Source organism: Tachysurus fulvidraco, chromosome 14 (assembly GCF_022655615.1).
Source record: "Tachysurus fulvidraco isolate hzauxx_2018 chromosome 14, HZAU_PFXX_2.0, whole genome shotgun sequence".
Taxonomy (NCBI): domain Eukaryota; kingdom Metazoa; phylum Chordata; class Actinopteri; order Siluriformes; family Bagridae; genus Tachysurus; species Tachysurus fulvidraco.
Window position 1 is genome coordinate 15,239,952 of NC_062531.1, and position 18,629 is coordinate 15,258,580.

At 38.2% G+C, this 18,629-nt stretch overlaps 1 protein-coding gene across 2 annotated transcripts in view; it reads right to left on the reverse strand.

Annotated features, from left to right (window-relative positions):
* The window catches only part of gcn1 (GCN1 activator of EIF2AK4), a 50,998-nt gene that overhangs the window by 18,880 nt on the left and 13,489 nt on the right, over positions 1 to 18,629 (reverse strand). For both annotated transcript variants that reach the window (XM_027166880.2, XM_027166879.2), the window contains exons 20-39: positions 15,331 to 15,455; positions 15,059 to 15,237; positions 14,792 to 14,885; positions 14,581 to 14,694; positions 13,013 to 13,211; positions 12,756 to 12,905; positions 12,266 to 12,447; positions 11,871 to 11,951; positions 11,630 to 11,773; positions 10,407 to 10,531; positions 8,675 to 8,864; positions 7,550 to 7,620; positions 7,305 to 7,470; positions 6,858 to 7,052; positions 3,990 to 4,236; positions 3,497 to 3,618; positions 3,288 to 3,402; positions 1,235 to 1,414; positions 687 to 907; positions 463 to 531 (exon numbers count right to left, since the gene is read on the reverse strand). In XM_027166880.2, the coding sequence (XP_027022681.2) occupies positions 463 to 531; positions 687 to 907; positions 1,235 to 1,414; positions 3,288 to 3,402; positions 3,497 to 3,618; positions 3,990 to 4,236; positions 6,858 to 7,052; positions 7,305 to 7,470; positions 7,550 to 7,620; positions 8,675 to 8,864; positions 10,407 to 10,531; positions 11,630 to 11,773; positions 11,871 to 11,951; positions 12,266 to 12,447; positions 12,756 to 12,905; positions 13,013 to 13,211; positions 14,581 to 14,694; positions 14,792 to 14,885; positions 15,059 to 15,237; positions 15,331 to 15,455 (2,969 nt within the window). The remainder of the gene's footprint in view (positions 1 to 462; positions 532 to 686; positions 908 to 1,234; positions 1,415 to 3,287; positions 3,403 to 3,496; positions 3,619 to 3,989; positions 4,237 to 6,857; positions 7,053 to 7,304; positions 7,471 to 7,549; positions 7,621 to 8,674; positions 8,865 to 10,406; positions 10,532 to 11,629; positions 11,774 to 11,870; positions 11,952 to 12,265; positions 12,448 to 12,755; positions 12,906 to 13,012; positions 13,212 to 14,580; positions 14,695 to 14,791; positions 14,886 to 15,058; positions 15,238 to 15,330; positions 15,456 to 18,629) is intronic.

Consider the following 18,629-nt stretch of genomic DNA (forward strand, 5'->3'; position numbering starts at 1 on the left):
GAGGAAGGAAAGAGTCCCACCTCCCATCATGTGCTCCTTCTACCATGCACCATTGAGAGCATCCTCATTAACTGCATCACTGTGTGGTACAGGGGCTGCACTGCCTCCTATCGAAAGACTCTGCAACGAATAGTGAATGCAGCCAGCAAGAAAATCGGTGTCTCTCTGCCCTTCCTTAAGGACATCTTTCACACCCGCCTCACTAGCAGAGCCATCAGCATCGCTGCTGATCGCTTAAAGGGAAAGAGGGGGGGGGAGGGGGAGTATTTCTATTCCTCTGTATGTCTGCACATATGGTGGCATTGACAAAGTACCTTGAACCTAGAGATACAAGTGTTGTCTAGTGATTTCAATCGGAATATTTGTATAGGATTTTTTAAATAATACAATATAAAATCTTAATATATACATGTTAAACAGAATGCATATGGAGTCTAGATTAATTGATATATTATGGATAACCTCTGGTACAGGATCCAGTAGGGATGTTTTGAGTCCCGGTATCACACTAGGCAGGTAGGGCGAGAGATCCTGTTCCAAATGCAAGACACATTAGTAGCAGTAATTAAATAGGTGATGTAACAATAATGTAATAAAAAAAAATGGGATATGCCTAATAAATCAATAATAGGAAAGAACTGAACACCACATAGTAAATGCAATTTTATCAGAATCCATGTGCCCACCTTTTGGTCAGTGAGGGAGTACATGTTTCCGATTATCTGTGCAGCCATTTTGCGTGTGTCTGTGGACCGGTCCTGGAAAGCCCTCTGGACAATGGGCATGATGAGAGCCAACGAAGGTGCATCAATAAAGTGTACAAATTTGGTCTCAAGCAGTGTATGCAGACAGTGATGTGTCTTGTGTGACGGGTCCGTAAGCGCATCCAGCAGAATGGGAGTGATGGCTAATAACCAAGTGAAATAAATTAACAAAAAGTGCATTTGCCAATTAGATCAAAATATGAAGCTTCTTGCACAAGTCCACTTGCCTTAGCGTTATTTCCTGTTTTTCACCTTTATGCATTTACATGAATAAGGAAAAAGTGCATTTTTATAAAACAGAAGTGGGAAAAGTGGGAAAATAAGTAATGGAGTGAGTGACATCATCTGCTAAAGCAAAACATCACAGAAAATATGATGAAATGGAAATACAGGTTAGAAAGGAAGAGCAGAAACCATCATGGACAACTCTACCACAGCTAGATAAATGATCCTGTTTATCCAATTCTTACCCTGGATTTCAGGGTTGCGGATGACTGAGCCAATCTGCCGCAGTGCCTGCTGCCCAGCTTTCTGCACTTTAACATGCGAGTCAGTGAGAACCTCAGTTAGCTTGGGCACAATACTTGGTAGACATGATGACAGCTGTTTAGGGGCACAAAATGCCATGGCACCAAGCAACTCCACAGAGCCTGTAGAGAACAGAAACAAAATGATATGGGAGCTGGAAAAAAGCAACAGGTGTTTATACTTTTTTCTTTTTCATATGTGAGAATTACATCTAAATTTTAGATATGCTGCACAACCCTTGCTTGCAATAATGCACTAATCTTATCATTGCAGCCATTGAACAATAACAATAAATTTAAAAAATATAGTATTTACATCAATTTTGTTACAGGTTAATTAAGGTTTCAGAACCTTTGTGGCTCATCTCTATTTCTTAGGCCACGTTCACACTGCAAGTCTTAATGCTCAATTCAAATATTTTGCACAGATCTGATTTTTTTGTTTGGCTGTTCACATTACTTTTTAAAATGTGGCCTATCTCAGATACCAGTATGAACAGTTTGCTGTTTCGAACTGACCCGCATGCGCAAACGAACAATAACAATGACGTCACACGCAGCATGCCGTTGCGCTAAAAAGTTGGCGAGGTTATGGAGGAAGGTTTGTATCATCTGGTGCAAGCAAACATATGGAATGCTATAATGTGATGTATTCAATGCAAACATTATGAGCGGATCACGTAACCACTTTATATAACACTCTTAACAGTCACGTTTGCCAGTCGCCGCGTTTGTCACGTTTTCGCCGGCGAAAACAAAAAAAAAAAAATAATTTTTTTTTTTTGCGGCGGCGAAAACGTGACAGAAACGCGGCGACTGGCATCGTGAGTGTGTTAAGCAAAAAAGTCTTTGCTGGCGCATAATTGTGACGAATGTCGATGTAGATTGACGTAAAAGTCGCATCAAATCCGCTTTGGCTGTTCACACTGCGGCCACATTGGAAAAAATCAGATTTGGGTCTGATTCAGGACCACATATGGAAGTGGCCCAGATCTGATTTGAAAAAATCAGATCTGGGCCAGATTTGAGTGTTCATACTACTCCTGAAGAAGTCTGACTTGGTCACTTGACCCCAAAAAAAATCGGATTTGGGCCACTTTTACCTGCAGTTTGAATGGGGCCTTAGTGAATTCCAATATGGCCTTCAGACTCTCACTGCTGATGAGCAGTTTACATGATATTTCAGCTCTCAAAGTTCTTCAAATGGTATCTTGTAATACCTTAACCCTCCCCATAAAAGTTGTTGGTGACAGAGCCGATCAGTCCTATACGCACACTATGCAAGTTGCGTAGGGCCCCGCAAATTACCCAAGGTCCTAACTCCCCCTTTCAAAACACGTGTAAACGTTTACAGTGTAGAAGACAATATGTAGCAGAACTATCCATATGGCCACGTAAAGAGAAAAAACAACAACATTTAGTTGTGAGATCAGCAATGAGGTAAGCATGTGTTCGGTCCTCTTCACATTTGATGTCAACAAATAATAGTTAATAGCTATGTCAATGTGATCTCTTTAGTCCGTCTTGCTAACCTAGCCGATGCAGTCGGTTTATCTCTTTGTCTGTATCTTGCTTGCTTGCCAGCCACTTCCACGGCTGTCTCCTGTGACTTTGTGCCTGACAAAAGTGCTACTGAAATACATTTTTACACTTGATAAATGCCAAAGAATAATAATGTTTTAAACTGCAGCTCGGAAAAGTTTATCACCTCAGACATGTTATTAGGTGTTTATAATCTATCTATTGTATATTTTAGTCATTCATGGTTTATGTATTTTTGATATACAGAATGAAGTTTTAAATGCAAATTCTTAATATGAGGAATGCAATTTTTTTTTGTCTATTTTTGATATCCGGAATTACATTTTCACTAGTACAAATGTGAATTCTTAATATTAACAATGACATCAGAAATCATGATAACAGAAATTTTTCTCTCATTGTTAGTGTGTTTGCCATTAACATAAAGAAGAGCAAGTTTTAAGTGAATGCTGACCTGCTTTGGTTCTCCAGGACTCCTCCTCTAGGGCTACAAGGAGAGAGGGTAGAACTAACTTCACCCCATGAGCACTCAGATTGCGCATTACAGCTTTGGCACAGTCATCTGCTGCCTAGGATAGAGAGAAGGAAATAACATGAACAGGTAAAAACTGGAGAAATGACAGAGACAAAGACCAGAAGAAAAAGATAAAAGTTTGTGTTTACCTCTCTGACATATTGGTTCCCATCTCCGAAGCAGAGGAGAAGATGGGGCAGCACATGTACCACATATGGCTCAAACAGTTTTCCCAGCATGTTGCACAGCATTTCAAAAGCAAATAGGGCACCTGGAACATAGAGAGAAATCACAACTTTGACTCTTATATTAAATATTATTACATTAAGCTACATTCACCATAGTGATGAGGAGTAGGGGTGAAAGGAAAAATTTAGACTGCTTGTTTTTTTTTGTGAAAACAAAAAAACAGCAAAAATGATCTATATGTTGGTATGGAATTACATTTCAGATTGTCTAACCATGTAGCATACTGTCACAACCATATTTACCAGTAAATATCTTTTTACCTGGAAAAATCCAGACATCAGAAAAGTTCTTAAACATTTTATTTGTACTTATTTTTTTATTTTGCATAATGACCATAGGCTTAAAAGCAATATAAAACAACAAAATCATAAAAAGTCTACAAAAAACACTCACCCTCTCTGCACCTGGCATTCTTTTTGTCTTGAATGGCATCAGTGAGTGTAGTCATAATGTCTTGCTGTTTGAGCGAGAGGATTCCCAGGCCCTTTACTAATCCAGCTAAACCATAGGCAGCACCTTTCCTCTCTGCATACTTATCACTCTCCAGCAGCAGCTGCAGCAGCTTGCGCACCATGTCACCCGCATCCTCCTTTATAGCAGGCACCAGAGGAGGCAAGCAACTGGCCACTGACTCCTGGACCTGTAAGAGAGGAACATATGCTGATGTGACACTCTTATCTCTGCTAACTAGTTTTTTGGATAATTTTATTTTTTGTACAAAATATTGCACCAACTCTTCCAAATTATATAGCACATAACATTTCCACTCAGTACACTTTGTCCACTCATCTAGAGACAAATTAAAAATTTTGTGACCTGCCAGTAAAATAATACTGAATGTGGTTTGTAAGTTAATTTGCAAATATACATCATATAATATACACTAACCATTTACTTTAAGTGAACACTAAATAACTTTCATGCCATTATCTAACAGGCTAACCATATTGTAGCAGGGCAATGGTCAAAATAATGCAGATGCATGTCAAGAGCTTCAATTAATGATCAGAAGAAACATCAGAATCAGGAAACATGATCTTTGTGTCTTTAACGGTAGCATGGTTATTGGTATCAGGTGGGCTGGTTCAGAAAATGCTTTGGAAAAAAAACCCTTGTTGATGAGACAGACCAGAAGAGAATTACTAAATTGGTTTGAGGAAGTTTATAGTACTTAACCCTCTGAGGTCTAAGGGTATTTTTAGGGCCTAAAAATAGAAGTTTTGCCATATCCTGACATTTGTGCTTTTTTCAGTTGCTTATGAAGATATAAATGGCTAAAAGTCTAATATCACTGTAATCAGCACAAACTGGACTACAATAATATGCGAGCAGCATGTATGAACATGATTGTGTTTTTGAGAAAACAATGTTTATGCGTGGTTATTGAAAAATGAAACATTTTAAATTTCACTTGAATAAGGCCATAAAACACATACAGAACATTGGTTCACGGGATTTTTGAGAACTGGATCTTGTAGCCTAGAGTTTTTGCTTCAAAATTCTGTAAAAATCATCTTGTTTACTTGCTCACAGAAAACAATATATTGATTTAAATTTTATAAGACACTTTTTGTCTGTAAAATGTGAGTAGGCATCAACTATCACGAATATTAGTGTGATTCACACCTGAGAAGACAAAGGCCTGCATAATGAGCCTTTCAGGCAGGTGCGTGACAGAGAGGAGTTACAAGAAAGAAATGTGAGGACAAAATAAATGTCTATTTTTTGTTTGTAGTTTATTTAGAATATTTAACTATCACACAAAATCACTTTAGAAGTTAGTAATAACACAGAAGACACAATCAGGGCAAAACTGTGCAACAAAAGAAAACGTGTCAACAGGAAGAGTGCAGGATAAAAAAGGGTATAAGGTTTGTAGAAGCCCACTACCCTACTCTGTCACATAGTACCCAGAATTGAACAGTTATATATCTTTGTGCCACTCTAGGAAACAGTTCCTTTTCAGCTGAACACACAAGTGAACATCACATGCCTGGCATTTCCAAGGCATTTCCAAGCACACAGGTCTGTATTTCATGTACTGGGTCATTCCTGTGTCTCGGAGCGTGTACGTGATTACCTGACTCACCTCAGTTCCCTTGCATATGAACAGCGCGCTCACAGGGAGGCAGGAACACATTAGCTACAATTAGGTGAAACAGGAGAAACCGGACCACGCCTTACTTTCTTACGGATTACTTAAAAATAGATTATTTGTTTTTGACTTGAATTTGTTTATTTGAAAATAGACATTTCAAGCTTTCTATGCATATATTTATCTTGTATTTGAGGCAAGTATTCGTTGAGATTCGGGTTGTTTTATTTGTGACTGTGAAGAGTGGTGACCGAGACGGCAGAGAACACACTCTGTTTATTTTCTTTATTCTACAAAAGCAGTGGTTTGTTGTTATGTGTGTATACAAACAAGTAGACCCTTTACAGATTCGAATGATGTATTGCTCTTATCTGTACGATCGAAACTGAAAGTGTAATTTAAAGTTCTTTTCGGCCTTAACAGGAGATTATGCCACAAAACGTGTATACGCATTTATCGACTCCAGAGGGTTAAATTAGCACTCTACAGCCATGGTTAGCTGAAAAGAATCTCAGAATACATATCAAACTATGATAAATGGCAGAAAAGGAGTGGAACCTGAGGTGGTCTGCCATTGTAGCCCATCCACCTCAGACACCCTTACTGGGCAATTGAGGGTTAAGGGCCTTGCTCAGGGGCCCAGAAGTGGCAGCTTAGTGGACCTGGGATTCGAACTCATGACCTTCCGATCCTACCACATCCTCAAGAACAATAATTTGAGGCTCAGAATAATGGGCACAGACTCAACCAAGCTGGACAGATTTTTTTTCTAGTTTTCAACTGTTCAGTTTTTGGGCCAGCCTGTCCACATAATTCCTGTTTGTTTGGATCCAAACATCTCTTAGTTCAGGGATATTGATAAAGGCTGAGTAGGCTGTTTACTACCTAAAAGGGCAGTTTTCCACCCTCCTCCATTGTCTTCTATAGAGGAACAGAGGTTGAGATTGTTATGTCCAGTACAGCCTCTTTGTATGTGGAGAAAAGCCACTGACCCACTCACCCACCCATCCATCCATCTACCTATGCATCTGAAGCATAAAAGAAAGCTCTTTTACTCTTGTACTCTAATCTGCATTCTTCATTTACTGCACTAACTCCATCGTTTCCCCAATAATTAAATTACTTGTGATTTAGACCTGTAATTGGACAAAAAGGACATTGTTTACCTGTTGAGAGGGTGTTGAGAGAGCAGTGATGAGCTTGGCGACTATAGGCTTTACTTTGGGGTCACTCTTGTCCAGGTGTTTAGCCAGTGAGCCCATGAGGATGACCACACTCTGACGCACTGAGTCGTAGCTGGCATCTTGAGGAGCATTCTTCAGGAACTCCTCAAACACTGGAAGCAGTGAGTTCACATTATCCTGTAATACAAAACCAAACATTTTTACAACATAATTATTATTGCAAATAATTTGAAAACTAGCTACAGTGTAGTCGATAAATCGTGTACATTTATAGTATAGCATGTATATTCACGTAGACTTCCACATTGAGAATTTTAGAAAACCTACAACTTCACAGGTATACAATCTTAGGTAAGTTTTAAAAATTACATACACACAGTATGTATGTTCTACTTAAATCAATAACTCTAATTTTGGGTGGTGAGATACCTTGCCATGGGTGTTGAGGACAGACAGTGCAGCATCCAGCATACAGCGTCGCACCTCACTGTGCCGGTCATTCAGAGCATCAGGTACGAAAAATTGAAAGATGGGAGTCACCTGATACTCCATTAGCCACGGAGAAAGCTTATTAAGAGCAAGTGCTATCCCACATCTGTAGTTAGGAAACAAATCACTTCAGTACAAATGGTATTTATGTGGAAATAGTGTTACTCAAGGAACAGGGGCTTTACCTCGCAGCCCACTGGTCAGGAGGTGCTTCTGAGATTACTCGTCCCAAAGCATCCAGGACTGGTGGTGGTCTCTGAAATTTATATATTGAATGATGTTCTAAGAATAGACCAACATGTATGCTTGAAATTCAATCGATAATTTCAAATAATTAGTTAAATATTTAAAAAACATTATTATTAGTAATGTAATTAGTAGAGTTTGCACAATAAAGTATCACAATTGTTCTCACATACCTATTATTATAGTTGGTGTTTGAGAAACAATTATTCTCAAATACTACTACTTATTTATACGTCGGATTGTATAAAACCAACACACTGTTCTACTATTTAAGACTATTATTATTATTGATGCTTGCAAAGGAAAGCTATCATCTCACAAAATCGCACACGTCTTAAAACTAGTTGAGCTTTCAAGGTACTTCCAATCAGGCTGTGCAGAATGATTGTTACATGTTTTCTCTAACTGATCAGATGTACAGTGTTCCTGTTGTGGATGATCCAATATCCTGAACTTAAACAAACATGATAAAACATCCCAAAATACATTGACAATGTTCAAAGGCATGCATAAGGATTTGAGCAAGTTTGACAAGGGCCAAATTGTGATGGCTAGACAACTGGGTCAGAGCATCTCTAAAACTGCAGCTCTTGTGGGGGAGCTTCCGGTTGGCAGCTTCCTAACCCTAGGAAGAAACAGCGGTGAACCAAGAACAGGTTCATTGATGCACATGGGAAGAAAAGGCTGGCCTACTTGGTCCAATCCAACAGACAAGCTACTGAAGCTCAATTTTTTTAAGTTAATGCTGGTGCTGATTGAAAGGTGTCAGAATACCCAATGCATCTCAGTTTGTTGCACATCATCCTATGCAATTGTGTGCTTCATAGCATGGACTGCATAGCATCCTATACAACTGTGTGCTTCCATTTTGCTGCATCACCACATATGGATGTGATGAAAAGGTGAACTTGAGAACTATTCTTCATATGCAGTAGACGATCTCAGACATATGCACAAATTGAACCATGGTCGCACAGACCGTCAAAATAAAATGTATTATTTCCCTGGAATGAAACCCGAGACTGGACAATGTTCAGGCAGGGATGAGAATGACAGACACTCACATAAAGTTTCTGCTGATAGAGCTCGGTAAGCTGAGACAGAACCGAAGCTGATTCTTCCTGGTATTGACTCATGGCACAGGATAAAGCCTCAGCTGCTGCCACCCTCACTGTTTCTTCATGGTGTGTCACATCTTGAATTAACAGTGGACAAATCTCAGGAACCAACTCCAGACACAAAGTCTGCCACAGCCTAGGGAAGTAGAAAAATGTATATAATAAAACAGAGGGAGAACCACCACCAAAATCTCATTTAAACTAGATGAGATGTCTAAAGAGTTACTATCAAACTGATGACAACATCAGATGATAACTTAAGAGCATGGGTTCGCTATATAATTGGCTAAACTGTAAAATCAAGATGCTTGAATTGTTTTTGTATTGTAGCATTCGATTGAGGGAAAACAAAAAAGAATTACAAAAAGAAGAAGCTTGCATTACTGAGTACTTGGGACACTGAAAATAATAAACACAAGTTTCTGAATCAAATGTTTAAAAAAAACTGTAGAAGGTAAAACCAGGAAGTCTTTCAAATTATTAGACGTTAGAGGATAATTTATTACTAATTATGATTATTATAGTAGAACATAGTATCATAAGTCTAATAATATAGTTGATTTCTCATTAGAATTACTCAGTCCCCAGGGTTTATGTTGATGCTTTTAACAATGCCCCGTTTCACTATAGTATGTAGGCTGAACAGAAAAAAATAATTCATTACAATATGAACAACCATAGAATATCAAAAAAAAAAAAAGCCAGTTCTGCCAAAAATCTAATCTTAGATGATGCTAATTTCTTAAATACCATAAAAAAAAAATTCATGAAACAGGGAACTTATAAATTGAGTTCACCTGCTAATGATAAAAAAAAATCTTCCTATAAATTCCCTATATAAATTCCATTTTATAAAACTAAAAGGCCACTCTTAAATGTGCAGTTTTTTCACACAGCACAATGCCACAGATGTTGCAAGTTTTGATGGAGTGTGCAATTGGCATGCTGACTGCAGAATGTCCACCAGAGCTGTTGCACATAAATTTAATGTTCATTTCTCTACCATAAACCGTCTCCAAAGGCGTTTCTGAGAATTTGGCAATACATCCAACCGGCCTCACAACCGCAGACCACGTGTAACCACAACAGCCAGGCCTTTTACATTCAGTATCTTCACCTCCAAGATCATCTGAGACCAGCCACCTGGACAGCTGCTGCAACAATCAGTTTGCAAAACCAAAGAATTTCTGCATAAATTGTCAGAATGTCAAAAACCGTCTCAGGGAAGCTCATCTCATGCTCGTCATCCTCATCAGGATCTCGACCTGACTGCAGTTCATAGTCGTAACCGACCTGATTGGGCAAATACTCACATTTACTAGCGTCTGGCACTTTGGAGAGGTGTTCTTTACACAGATGAATCCCGGTTTTCACTGTACAGGGCAGATAGCAGACAGCGTGTATGGTGTCATGTAGGTGAGCGGTTTGCATTGTGGATCAAGTGGCCCATGGTGGCAGTGGGGTTATGGTATGGGCAGGTGTATGTTATAGGCAAATGGTGGTCACACCAGATACTGACTGGTTCACTTACTTGAGATCACTTACTGAACCATGAGATAACCAGGACCACAATATCAGTTGCTTGGATTCAAATAATTTCTTGAATAGAATGATCATGATCATTGCCAGTTGCAATTACTTGTGACATTACAGATGACATTACAGGCTCTTGACTCACTTGTTAGCTAGCATTCTGCCTTCCTCCTCCACATCAAATTTGGCCACCCAGAGTCTCCTGAGCACATTGAGCCCATTGGGTTCTGCACTCTCTGTGGGCAAAGCCAGCTTCAACTCCAAAAGGCCCTGCAAGTAATAGTCACACACAAACACACACACAACTTTATATTTAATTTATGCGCGTGTGTGTGTGTATTATATATATATATATATATATATATATATATATATATATATATATATATATATATATATATATATATATATATATATATATATGGGTAGTTGACGTGACATGGCTTTTTCACTGTCACAGAAGATAAAACATAATTTATTTCACATTTTCATAATTTAGAATACTGTAAATGGTTAAACATTTTCTTGTTTTATATGAATTTGTTGTTTTAATACCCAAGTTATTGTTATTGTTATTTTTTTAGAACTTTGAGCCAAATCTCAAAATTGTCCTATGGTGTGACGTAGACAACATTATTTCATAAATATTACATTTTATAAATAAAGAAAATAATATTTAAAAATCTTAATGAACACTCCTGGCATAATTGTGCAAGTGTCTATTTCACTAAGTGGCCATCACTTTTCATATACATACATTTCTAAAAGTGTAGGAATTTCATAAAGTTTGTCACAGAAAAAAATGTCCTTTGGTGTTATGCAAAAACCTAATTTTAATTTGGGCAATATCATGGACAACTACATTTAATTGAAAGACCCCACTTAAGGTCATGTGACTGAAGACGCCTATGAAGGCCATGAGAAGTGCACATGGTAAGTATTTCTCTCAGAATTGTTTAAATATTTAACTATGTTTTAAGACCACTGAAGTTGTTAAGTTTTTTGTCCTTTGGTGTGACATCTATTCATGGTGAAAATGATTCTAATTAGTACTTTCATGTAAAATAAATATCACTTTAAGAAAATAATGTTTTAATAATGTGAACAATTCTGTCTCAAGTATTTATTTTGTTATTTAATATAATTTCTTAGTACTTAGTTCTTATGCTTTCCAAAAAAAGTACTTATTCTTGGTCATTTGTCAACTACCCATATATATATATATATATATATATATATATATATATATATATATATATATATATATATATATATATATATATAAAAACACACACACGTATACGTAAATTAAATATAAAGCCTGAATATTTTTGTTTGATGATTAAGAAAATAATAGAGCAAACACACCCTGAGGGTCGCATCTCTAACAGAAAAACAGGGAGACAGCAGGGCTTCTAGAAGCACATCAATCTCAGCTTGTTCAGCCAATGCACAGCCCTCCTGCCCTCCAGCACTCACACAAAGAGCTGTGAGACAGGTTGATGCAAGCACCTATTACACACATTCAAATTTAAAAACACATTAACATAGTCAATTACCGAGACTATACGACCACATATATCCATATCTCACCAACACCATTTTATACCTGCAGTCGTGGTGTAGAGGTACCAATCACTTTGGTGAGCAGTAACAGCATGTTCACACGGGGGATTAGCTCTGGACCATTCTGTTAAATCAGCCAAAAATATTCATAATCAGATTTATATTCAACATCAGTAAAGGCATAACAGAAAAATGTACACTATAACAGCTGTATAAGGTAATTTTTAAAAAAAATTATACTGCACTGCAATAACAGACAAGTGTTGTTATTTGGTTGGAGAAGCCTTAAAAAAAATCAAAAATGTTATCAAAACAAAGAAATGTTTTATTCATTACCATATAATTATTTAAAAAGTATTGTAATCCTTCCTCCTTTTTTAAATAAATCTACTGCAGCAGCATTTAAAATGATCTGCCAACTCTTGTCAATGTCAATACCTCATCAATTAGTACATCACTGGCATCATTGCTGGAGCGCAACTGAGCGTGTGTGTGAATAATCTGTAGGGCATGTGTCAGCATGAGCTCAGTATCCTCAGATATCCCACTATTTCTGCTGAGGATGGCCTGAAGCAGTGGGAAACAGAAAGAGAATCCAGGTGCAGACAGAGGGCGTGCATCTGCAATAAAAAGTAACTTTAGAAATTTTTTGTGGTCACAGTTGCCTTGTAGTAAACACTATACACAAACTTTTGAGCAATTTGGGCTGTGTTCCAAATAAATTCTTTTTGCTACATGGACACTGTAAAAAACATTCAGTATACAATATAAATAGCCCATATTATACTGTGTAAAACTAATAAGCTCAGTTTTGTTGCCTAGAAATCCACAAAGGCCCATGTAAGTGAATGTTGGTATGATGCAGCACTACAAGTCAGGCAGTTCAGTGGAAAGAATAAACTTTTCTAATTAGAATGTACTCGCTCACCAGTTTGGCCCTCTCTGTGTGGCACTGTGTGTGTGTGCAACAGTTGGATGGTCCGACGTGTAGCTAAGTTTAGGTCCTCCTGAGACCATGCTGGATCCAGTTCACATTCCGGTTTCAAAAGACGCAAGGTCACATGACCCACAAGAAGTGCTAGACAGTCACAAAACAGCCATAAAGAGGGAAAATACAACTTCAAAAAAACAGAAAACAAAAATAGCAAAGCCATGATAATAAACAGAGTAGAATGTAGCTCTTACCCAGAAATTGCAACTGCTTTTGCAGGACACACGTGCCAAAATGGAGGAAGGTTTGGTACACATGAGGAGCAGCTAATGGTGAGTGCAGTAGGGGCAGAAGCACATGGAGGACTCCAGGAATGTGCTGAGAAATCTGAGGAGGGTGATGTGCCATAATGGCCTCCAAAAGACCCACTGTGCATTGCAGTTCCATATCCAACTGTAGAAGAGAGAAATGAGCTCAGAAACTAGGCAAGAATGCATAATTTACACTCAACATCCACTTTGTTAGGAATACCTGTACACCTGCATATTCATGCAGTTATCTAATTAGCAGATTAGCATACAGATATTGGTCAAAAACTTCAGTTTATATAAAGTGGTGTGAAAAAACAAAAAACATCAAGAGAGTGAAACATATGTGGGTGGAAATGCCTTTCTAATCAGAGATGTCAGAGGAAAATTACCAGATTATCTGGTTTGAACCAGAAGGGATATGTTACTACAGTTAAACTGTGGTAAGCAGAAAAGCATATCAGTATGCACAAATCATCAACCCTTAAATTGAATGGCCTACAAGAGCCAAAGACAAATTAGAAAAAGAACAAAAAATCTGAAGCTAAAAAGGGCACAAGCTCACTTTCTAGTCTTTAACTTTCCAGTCTCTGTGAGCCTTTGCCCACAAGAACTTCAGATTCCTGTTTTTGGCTCATCCTTATCCCCAAGGTTTTATGTATTGTGTGTTCGGAGATGCTTTTCTGCTCATGGCTGGTGGTAAAGAGCGCTTATTTGAGTTACTGCTAGTGATGCACGGGGCATAAAAAAATTTCATAAAAGCGGGACCCGCAGGTTGGAAAATACCGACCCGCGCATCACTAGTTACTACATCCTTTCTGGCAGCTCAGACAAGTCTGGTCATTCTCCTCTGATATCCTCAATCAATAATGTGTTTAAGCCTGCAGGCCATCTGTTCACAAAATGTTTTTGTTTACTGCACTATTATTTGAAATCCACAGACTCTTGTGTATAAAAATCCCAAGAAATCAGAGGTTCCCAAAATACTCAAACCAGCTGATCTACTACCAAAAACCATGCCACAGTCATGCCAAAGTCAGAGATCACATTTTACCCCATTCTTGAACTGAAGCTCCTATCCTGTATCTACATGATTTTATGGATTATATGTATTGCTGTCACATGGTTGGATTATTGATAACTGCTTAAATGTGCAGATGTTCCCAATAAAATTGATAGAGTGGTATGTACCTAAAGTTACATTTCAATACATTTTGAAACATGCATTATTCATTCTACATATGAAAAAAAATCTTGAAATATTTCCTATAATGTCTGAATATAACTAAATTAGCTGGCTAGGCTCAAGCAGTTAAGGTTCTGGGTTGTTCATCTGAAGGTCAGGGCTCAAGCCCCAGCACTGCAAATACCAAGGCCCTTAATGCACACTGCTTCAGTGACAACACACTATGGCCAAACCTGACCCCAACAAGCTTGGATATGCAAAGAAAGGCATTTAAAAGGCTTCTCTCCTTCTTTTCTTATTATGAAATGCAAATATTGTCCCTTAACACCTCTTGCAGTTTCCTCCGAATAGAGGACTCCTTCTCCAGCTGGTTCTGCATAATCTCTCGTTGTTTGCTGGTAAGCTGCACCTCATCTTTAATTCCTTTTTTCTTTTTGATTTCCTAAAGCAGATGCAATGAAAAATAGGTAAAAGTTAATAAAATAAATAGAAAAAAATAAAAAATAAAATGTTCATCATACCAAAACATTCAAAATTACCTCTTTTAGCTCAAGCTCAATTATCTGTTCTTTAAAGGAGTATGCCTTATTCTCTCTTTTCATATTGCCCTTTTTGGTGCTCTCTTGCTGGGCACTGAATGAGCATAAAATGACATGTAGGGTTCATACAAGAAGATGCACCAAGTACACAAGAGAAACAATAAAAGTAGCAAATTTATAAACAGTAAATATTTAAATCAGTGAACATACAGAAAAGGATAACTGCAATGATCTCTGCTTTGTACTTAAGAGTTTCCCATCTCTTACCTCATAATGATACTCTTGTCATACAGCTCTCCCTCTGGGGTGTTCATGATGGCATATTCCTGAGGTGTCACCTGCTTCAGTGCTGGATTAGACAGCCTTTGGATCACACAGTCCATTACACAAGGAAGTAGTTTCCCAGGAGAAAGGACTGACAGCTCCCCAATAGCATTTCTTACAGCCTAGAGAGATAGAGAGAGAGAGGGGAATGGGAAAATTTAATTTTGTATTTTCCTTTACAGAAATATTGATCATAAGTTAAAGTGACGTCACACCTGGTTGTCAGTATTTCCCTCCATCAACATATAGAGGATTGTCTGTAAATGTTGGTCAATAAAAACAGTAGCATCGATCTTCATGCTAGACAACAGCAAAGGCCATGGTTCCGATTTTTCAGCCACTTTGTAAAAGAGAAAAGAAAAAATATATTGTACTATTACAAGGTGACCTTAATATTACAATGTAAACAGGATTCATAGACCCATAAATGAACAAGAAAATTAAATTAAATCATTAGCAGTACAGAATCTTCATGATTTTCAAAATCATCTTCAAGTATTCAGAACTCACATTTTAAATACATTATTGTTTTAAACATCTAATTTAATTAACTGTTTTGTCACCAGTACACACAACATAAAATGCAAAACATGCTTGCACATTTTGTAAACCAAACATCTGAAATGAAAGCTATTTAATTTATTTTCAAATCTCTAGCTTTGCAAACCTAGATTTTTACCGTATCTAATGTTCCTCTTGGCGGATCCTCTCGAGCTGAATCAGGCTTGATATGGAGTGGATGAATCATAAGATATCACCACAGATGTTCTATGGGATTTAAGAATGGGCTTGGGCTTTTGTTTGTTATCAAGCCAAAATATGCCCTAGCCTGTGTTATGTGCACCTGGATCAAGCATTGTTGTAGGACCTCTCTGTATTTAGCATTAATTTTTCCATGTCAATAAGAAACACCACCATGGAATAATGTTGCCACAACCATGCTTTACTGTACAGAAGGTATGGGACAGCTGATGAGTAGTACCTGTTTTTTTTACCTGACATAGCAATTGGAGTTCAGCAAACACAGTTTTGAATTTTTTGTCACATCGGACCAAAAAATATTTTCCTTCTGCTCCCAGAATCCTTGAAGACATTTCCATATGCCTTATACTCAAGAGTGCTTTTTGTTTAACCACTTTAGAAATGGATTGATGGATTATTTCTGAGTCAGTATGGCCAAGACATCCAGGTAGCAATGGAATCCTAGCTGGGAGCAGGAAATTTATAAAGGCTGTGAAAGATTATCTGGTTAATAAACCAGATTTTACTGTACACTTAAGATACATCTCCACCCCCACATCTTGAACCCATGGACATCACCAAACGCTGTGTTTCCTCCTTTGTGATGCTTTGCTAGGCCGCTACTGCAGCTGTCTTTATTTGTTGCGTGTTTGTGGGTCTTTCTGCTTTAACATTGATATCCAAGATGCTGCCACAAATGGCAGATTCGGTTGGTTGCTCCTTGTACCATTTTTGTTTGTTTGTCCTGTTCTTTTTTTTTTGTTTGTTTTTTACAAGAAATTCTCCTAGACATCAGACATAGCACACCAAACAAAGTTTTGCAGATGTTTGAGCAGTCAGATTTTTTACTGGACATTTTAGTCAGAGGAGCTGTGATCCTATTCAAGCACACCAACTGAACCAAATGAGGGAAGCACTCAGATAGCACGGTTTTAGTACCTCGCTACCAAGCATTCATCTGCCGAATCTCTGCTCCCTTGCAATTAAGTTAAACAAATTAGGACTTTTTAAACTTTGCTGCGCTCTGCTTTATGGAAACCTGGCTAGACAGACCTATCCCGAACAGGGTATTACATCTAATGGGATTACAGCTGTTCAAAGCGGATCACTTTACCGAGTTTTCAGGGAAAACACTTCATATATCAAAACAATTCATATATAGATGTGCTAACCAAATTTGAAAGCTCACTTTATTAACTTTAAGCCATTTTATTCGCCATGGGAGTTCTAATCCTTTATTCTGGTAAGTGTGTACATACCTCCTGAGGCATGTGTGAAAGCGGTGCTAGAACTGTTGGCCGATCAGATCACACAGCATCATCTGACCACTCATTCATTATCATTCTCGCTCATTTTAATAAAGTTAATCTCACCTATGAACTAACTAAATACAGAATGCACATCAACATGCCCCACCAGGGACAATATACTGGACCACTGCTACACTGTTTTAAAGAATCCATACCACTCTGTCCCCTGTGCAGCTATTGTACACTCTGATCACTGTTGGGGTCATCTTTTACCAGCCTACAAGCGGAAATCTAAATATGCTAAGCCTGTTCTAATTGAAGCAGAGCGGGATTTACAAGCCTGCTTCAACCTCACAGATTGGAGTGTTTTTGAGGCGGCAGCTAATGATTTGGATGAGCTCGCTGACACCGTGACATCCTAAATCAGTTTCTGTGAGGACGTGTGTCTTCCCTCCAGGAGTTATTTAACATTCATCTCATGATGGCGATGAGTCTGCATACCGTCAGGAGGTGAAGTGGCTGGTGCTATGGTGCAGTCAGAACAGTCTAGAGCTAAACACCCTCAAAACTGTGGAGATGATAGTGGACTTTATGAAAGACTACAACACTACTCCCCCTCACAATGTCCAACAGCCTGGTGTCATCAGTGGAGGCCTTCAAGTTTCTGGGCACTACTATTTCCCAAGACCTGAAATAGAGCGCAACATAAACTCAATCATTAAAAAGGCCCAGCAGAGGATGTACTTTCTACATCAACTAAGGAAGTATGGTCTGCCACAGGAGCACTTGATGCTGTTCTACACTGCAGTCATATAATCTGTCCTGTGCTCATCCACCACCATCTTGTTTGGTGCAGCAACAAAACAGGACAGGAACAGACTGCAACACAGTAAAAAAAAAATAATTGGCACCCCCCTGCCCACTCCCCAGAACTTGTATGACAAGAACCAAAAACCGGGCAGGAAAAATCAGCACTGACCCTTCGCACCCTGGACACAACCTCTTTCAGCTCCTCCCGTCTGGTGGGCACTACAGAACTTTGCTTACTTAAACTGACAGACACAGAAACAATTTCTTTCCCCAGGCAATCACCCTGATCAACAACTCACCATAACTATATCCACTGCTTCATATCTATAAATACTGCATTATCAGGACTGTCAGTCATCACATCATCTGTATATATTACACACACTACTGCTGCTATATATTGTACAAAAGCATAATATTGCACAATATTGTTATTTGCAATCCCACATTTCATGTACATAACTGATCGTTCATATTCTGTATTCATATTTAATACTCATTCTGTCTACATTGTATCTCATCGTCTGCATTGTCTTGTATAGTTTGTATAATAGTGTTATTTATGTCTGTACTTTTGAGAGTCACAAACAGCTGGAACCAAATTCCTTGTGTGTGTCAACACATTTGGCCAATAATCCTGATTCTGAACAACAAACCTTGGATCAGCACAAAACTCAAACAGCTTTGTCAGGCCAAAGAGGATGCCTACAGAA